Source organism: Sciurus carolinensis, chromosome 1 (genome assembly GCF_902686445.1).
Source record: "Sciurus carolinensis chromosome 1, mSciCar1.2, whole genome shotgun sequence".
In the NCBI taxonomy this organism is placed as follows: Eukaryota; Metazoa; Chordata; class Mammalia; order Rodentia; family Sciuridae; genus Sciurus; species Sciurus carolinensis.
This window is the reverse complement of record NC_062213.1, coordinates 91,504,693-91,511,760: the sequence shown is the minus strand read 5'-3', so window position 1 is coordinate 91,511,760 and position 7,068 is coordinate 91,504,693. Positions and strand designations below refer to the sequence as shown.

Sequence of the window (7,068 nt, the reverse complement as noted above, 5' to 3'; positions counted from 1 at the left end):
AAGGGAATCTGGAAAAGAGAGACAGAGACTCCAGTGTTACCAGAATCCATATCCCTCCAGAGCAGTGCCAAAAGGAATTTAGAAACCATATAGAGAGCACAGTTTTCCTTTTTGGATACCCAGTACCCATATACACTTTTGTTCACATTTCATTTCCAACTGTACCAGTGAATGTGATGTAAATGTGCCTTTTACAATGACATGCACCCATCCAATTCCAAAAGAAAAAAAAAAGGTTTAACTGATTAATCTTTGAGAGTTTTGTTGAAAAGAAGGAATTGTAAGGTTTATTATCAACCAAAAACACACTTTTCATATACTAGTGGTTAAGAGAAACAGGCATATGGTTAACAGATACAAGTATATACATCATAATGAAAGCAAAAAATAAAATACAGCTGCTGCAAATCTTGTTTCTGTAAGCAATCACATGAATACAATTGATATTTGTGGATTTTTTTTCTTCCATCTTTTCAGCATTCCTTTGAACTCAGCTGGGGTTCAACATTCTCTAAAGTTTTGGGCCATTAGTGACTTTGTCCACACTAAGCTATGTTCATCTGTCTGAAGTTTTGCTTTTGCATGTGAAGTAATAAGAGATGCCCTAAAACATCTAGATTTTATATATACTCTTCTCTGGTCTGGCAGTGTGTAGCAATAACACTCTTGTTCCCTTAAGGAACGGGTGGCAGTGGGGAGGGTCAAACACTCTGGCTAATGTAATACCTCCTTCTGCCTACAGATTATGAAGTAGGCTGAAATGTTCAAGAGGCAATCTCATTTTCCATTTTTGCATTTCCTGGTGATATCAATACTCCTTTGGGCTGTTATAGCTTTCCACCATAAAGCTTAAACTTAGGTACATAAGTCATTAGGGGTCATAATAGAAGGAACCCTTGTTAGCTCCCCCACTGATGTGCACCCTTCTGTAGTCTTCCTATGAATGGCAAGATATTGACTGATGTTTCAGAGAACATACTACATCAGATAGACAACAGAACTTCTTCAGGCACTACTGCAGAACTGGTGCTATTCATGAAATAAGCTGTTTCCTCATTCTACCAGGCTATCCTCTGGGACCCACAGGAGTCAAGTTTCCCAGCATTATTGACTAAATAATCATGATTTTTCTCATTAATCCAACTTGTGAGGTCATCTCATGCAAGATCAAGTTTCCATGCATACATGAAGCACTTTCTGAGTTCTCCTTTTTGTCTCCTTTACACTGTTTAACTTTCCCTGCACCAGGTTCATGAGGTTATTATTGAGGCATTTTAGTACCCAGGACACGGAGTCCCTGCATCACTTGTCCTTTTTCTAAATGGGGTTGTACTTACAAGCAAATTTAGAAAAAAAATTGTCAGATTGACTTCACAATTTTTGAAAGTGATTTTAATACATTTATATTGACTTTACAGATTAGTTTGGATGGTACTGAAAACTATATAGTATGTAGTTTTCTTAGCAAATGCAATCATGCAACAACAAGCAATTTAATGAAAGACTTCAACTAGAATTGAGATATTTAATAAAGATTTAGATTTTTGCTAAATATATCATTATGATTAGAATTTCTGTGGGAAGAAGACTAAAATATAAACTTGTAATGAAACACCTTTTGGATTTTCACAAACACTAGCATTGGAGAGCCACTGTGCAAATGTAACAGTCACTTGGCTTATAATTCAATGAGTATTTTTTTCTACTTGGTCAGATGCTTTGCATTCTTAACTGTGGTGGACTCCCCTTTAGAATCCCTGACAGATGGACTCAACTTCCTTCGCATACATGGACTAATTATAATCATGGCTCCTTTCCCCCCAGGCTCTTCAACTAAGGCCACCTTTGAGAAATTGCTGACATTATTTTTTTAAAAAATAAACTTGACTTCTAATTAACTCCAAGACAATGTCTCTAGGGTGGTAGAAACTAGCCTCAGGACTCCAGTGATCACAGAGCATGCTTCTAATAACCGTGACCGGTGCTGGTCACCAGCTCTGAAGACAGGGATTTACCTGGAGAAGGTGAGTCCTGGTGGATGGAGAAGACTCAACCCACTGATGCATATGAACTCCTGTCCTAAGGCAGATTCGCTGTGTTCTGCTATTCTCTGATGCTCTGATCTGTAGCTTAGATTCTACTTTTCCGAGAATCCCTGATACTTAATAGCTATTAGTATCTGAATTGTAAAAAGGAGAGTGATGTAGGTCCCTGCTGAGCAGTGAGAATGTTGCTTTAGTCTGGAACTTTGTGGGACCTAAACCTAAGAGATGAGTCATGTTTGTGAACATTCTTCTTTCACCCTTCATGGAGATCACTGATGTTGTTTCTGGTAAGTGGCAAGGATAAAAAGGGGAATTAGGGACTACCTATCATCCCACGTACTAAGAATGCTTGGGAATGGTCCATATAGTTCTCTGAATTCCTCTAGATGATTGTACTGTAGTACTCTTACTCCCAGCTACATTTCTTTTGGTCCCTTTCTTTCCCTTCCCTTCCCTCCTCTTTCTTTCATTTCTTTTTTTCCCAACTAGTTGACTCATGGATGAGATGGAATAGGTGCCAACTTCTCTCTTTCATTTTCTACTTCTCTCCCGTTTTTGACTCATGGATAGAAGTTTTTACATATAATTGAAAATATGGTATTTAAACTTCATTTTAATTAGGCAATTTGGAGAAATTTTTAAAAATTTTATGAATATCTAAAAAGATAATTTTTCTACTTCATTACTCTCTGAGGCTATCTGTATTATTTCTCTTAGCTATTTAATTCTTTCCCTAAGATAAATATTAGAATTTCTCAAAATTTTCACATGGAAAAACTCAGTAGATTGTTCCCTTTTTGAGTACATCAAGCTCCCTCAAATACTGAGCATTCATGTAAATCCAGATTATATAAAATCATGATGAAACATCTGAAGGGGTAGAAACATAAGACAGAGAATTATCATCTGCAGGATCATACCTGAAATTCAACTCATGGATTGTAGAATATCATCAGGGGACTTTTGACACCAACTAACTAGAGAATCTTTGACTCTCTGAGTTAGAAACTCCTAAGGACCATTGTATTCAACTATTTTCTGAGGTCATAACTCCTTCTGCAAAATATTATTCAAGTATCTTCCATATATCTAACAGTTTATTACAGTCCTTGCTTATACCATCCACTTTAAATTTAGAATAAAGAGACTGAATATCTATGTTAAGTGCTTCTCCCAAAAGTACACAAAAAGAAACCTAAAAATTTAAATATTGCTACTCCTAGGTGAGAGATCTTTCCTATTCACTTTTTAACTGTAGGTATTTGATTGAAAGAAAAATTCTAATTTTCAATCTGCTCTATCTTTCTATCATAGTACGGATGATAAAATACTGAGTGTTGTCTCTGATGTGCTCTTCAGCAGATTGGGGCTGAACCCTCAGATGAACTGCGATGCTAGATCTATACGTTGTGGAAAAGGACCATGAATCAGTTACACAATTCATTCAAGCTATGGATTTACATTACTACTATGTAAAAATCCATATCACTGGGATCAACTGACTGTATGAGCCTGAGTGACAACAATTAAACTTAATTTTCTTTGGTATTGGTAGATAGACTCCTTCAGAACCAGAGAATTTCAGTTTCTGTGCTTTACATTTTCACATCTCATTCATCCAGGGATATAGAGGGCATTAGAAGTGAATTAGTTCTATGGAAACCAGATGAAAGTCTTCCAGGACAGCAATGAGCAAAGAATAAGCAGTGATCATAAATTTAAATTTTCTTTGGTGTTTGAAATAGACAGAATTCCATCGTCCTCAGAGGTGGGTGTTTTGTGGGGAAACTTTGGGTTTCTTGGTATAAAAAAGATGTAACTAGTATACACACACACACATGCACACAAACACACACACATACACTGGCTTATCATGGAGTTATGAATGTCACAGATTTTTATATTTATCTGTAATAGTGATAACTTGAAATATTAATAATGTCAGGTGGTAACAGCAATAGTAAATAATAATAGGTATAATGATGTAGTTACGGATAGAGTTCATAACTATGTTTATAATTCACTTTTAGTAAGTAAGAAAGAGATGTTATCTCCAAATTCAAGGTGTAGAAGCAAAGAATTTCAGAAATGTTCATAATTTAACTTAGGGTCTAGAAAAAAGTGCATGTTACTATGGGCTAAGAGAATGCAAAAACAAAACTAAAATCTGGTAGAGTAGGACAAAAAAGTCCTAAGCATAAAATGATGGAATAGCCTCAAAGGTAAATAAATGAAGACTGTATACAACTAATATATAGTGGATGATTTTTCAATTCAGAGAAACCTTCTTATTATTAGGTCAGGCAGCTGGAAAACTCACCTAGGGAAAAATAATCTAATCAAAGACCTAACAATTACTATAGAAATATATCTTTCTACCACTTTACAAACTGGTTCAAGCAGTAAAAATTACAAAAGAATTCTTATTGACCTACAACTACATAAAAACCAGTTTCTGGCAGGGAAGTGAAACCTGTTAAATGGCAATTGTCCTACTCTCTTTCACATTATATGGCAAGATGTGAGCCACTGCTGAAAAGCTCTATTACCCCAAGTTTCTCTGTGGAAACTCAAACTGCCATCTGCAGAAAAATGTCACCCAGTTAGACTCTCTCTCTACCACCTGATGATTGTTCTCTTTCTGAATAAGAAAAAATATATTTTCTTGATTTAATGTTATCTTCTTCCCCACCTTTGATTTATGAACTGGTTTGTGGAAACTCCAGTGGTGCTCCTATTTGGTTTCTTAGTATGTCTGCCAGAAATAAATGTGAATTTTTTAATTGATTGGTGTACTAACATAAGTGATTGTCATGGATGATTGAGATAAGGCATGAGACATCTGTACCACCGATATCCACATGAAAGTTCCCAGTTATCATAAATCTATTCATGCTTTCACTTAGATATCATGTAATTCTTCCTCTCCCTTCCCATTATGTGGCTGGGCAAACTGAGTTTCATACATTTGTGTCTGAACAGTATTTATTTTTTAAAGTTTGTATTAGTGCGTTATAGTTACACATAGCAGTGGGGTTCATTTTCACATATTCATAATTGCATATTTAATCCCCTGCACTCCACACTGCCTTCCTTTTTCCCTTCTTGCTCAAATCTACTGATCTTCCTTCTGTTTTTATATTGTTTTTTTCTAACTGGAGCATTATAGTTATAAAAAAGTGAAATTCACTAGGATCTGTACATATATTCAAATACCATAAATTTGGTCAATTTTATTATTCCTTCATTTTATATTCTGAACATATTCAGGTAGCTGAAGTTAAGATTTTTCACTTCTAGAAAGTTAGTTTCCTTGGGTTCATATTGAGCAAGAACAAAATAAAGCATAAAAAAAATAAAAGGGAAAGTTGTTAGACACAGGCACTGGCATATCATGGCTAAAGAGATGATCTTTCTTTCAGTTACAAAAAGTCTCCCAACTGAAGACAGTTATTCTTCAGTATATTTAGCATCAATACTTCTTTAAGCAGGAATTTTGAAGAGTGAATGAAGGAATTCTACCAAATACCCACAAATGTCTGTTATCTGCAAACTTTGTGCTGAGGATCCTGCACATTCTGCTTTCTTCATGGATTCTGGCCTACCCCTGTGTCCCTGACTCTCCTGTATAGAACTGCTGTCTATGGAGTGGGTCAATGAGACCTTGGTGAGGGAATTTGTTTTCCTGGGCTTCTCAGCTCTGGCCAACCTCCAGAGGCTGCTCTTCATGGTCTTCCTGCTCCTCTACCTCTTCACTCTGGGCACCAATGCCATCATCATTTCCACCATTGTGCTGGACAGAGCCCTTCATACCCCCATGTACTTCTTCCTCTCGGTCCTCTCCTGCTTCGAGACCAGCTACACCTTCGTCATTGAGCCCAAGATGCTGGTGGACCTGCTGGCTCAGAAGAAGACCATCTCTTTCCTGGGCTGTGCCATCCAGATGTTCACCTTCCTCTTCCTGGACTGTTCTCACTCCTTCCTGCTGGCAGCCATGGGTTATGATCGCTATGTGGCCATCTGCAACCCACTGCGCTACACTGTGCTCATGGGCCAGAGAGTGTGCGTGGGACTAGTGGCTGCTGCCTCTGCCTGTGGTTTCACAGTGGCTCAGATCATCACATCTTTGGTATTTCATCTGCCCTTCCACTCCTCCAACCAACTGCATCACTTCTTCTGTGACATCTCTCCTGTCCTCAAACTGGCATCTCAACACTCCCGCCTCAATCAGTTGATCATCTTCACGCTGGGCGTATTTGTCTTAGTTATTCCACTGCTACTTATCCTGGTGTCTTATGTCCGCATCATCTCTGCCATTCTAAAGATCCCATCCACTGTTGGAAGGTACAAAGCCTTTTCCACCTGTGCCTCCCATCTCATTGTGGTAACCGTTCACTATGGCTGTGCCTCCTTCATCTACTTAAGGCCCAAGTCCAATTACTCTTCAAGCCAAGACACCCTGATATCTGTGTCTTACACCATCCTCACCCCATTGTTCAATCCCATGATTTATAGCCTGAGAAATAAGGAATTCAAATCAGCCCTTCGAAGAACAATGAGCAAGACTTGGTATCCTCTTAGCTAAGGAATCAATTTTACACTCTTCATGGCTATTTTTTTTTTTTTTAGGTAGTCAAAATGTGTGTTTGCACCTATTTTCTCATTTTATTACCCAAATACATTATAACATAAGAACATTTTACAACTTATTCCATGAAGCTAAGATATTCTCCCATTAGTGTTTCTCAAGCAAGTTTAAGAAGATATGGAAAGGTATTACTCACTTCTAGGAAAAATTTAATTACATCTTACTGCACTACATATTTGTCATTCAAAGACTAATGTGAGAGCAAATGTACATTCAAGCTGATAAGAGCAAATGACTGGAGCAAAGATGGTATCTAAACTGTCTAGCTCCACTAAACAGAGAGCAGGTTATCTAGCTGACTCCTCCTTTCCTGAAGAAAATGCACAACATTTGCCCCTTCAATTCTGCAACAAACCTTAGTGACTCTTTTGGGCC

The 7,068-nt window shown here is 37.4% G+C and overlaps 1 protein-coding gene across 1 annotated transcript; it reads left to right on the top strand.

The window, feature by feature from the left end:
- Positions 1-5,688: 5,688 nt before the first annotated feature.
- On the top strand, positions 5,689-6,630 carry LOC124964207 (olfactory receptor 10K1-like). Its single transcript, XM_047524110.1, has one exon. It carries the CDS (start codon positions 5,689-5,691, stop codon positions 6,628-6,630), a length of 942 nt encoding a protein of 313 aa, XP_047380066.1.
- The last annotated feature ends 438 nt before the right edge of the window (positions 6,631-7,068 follow it).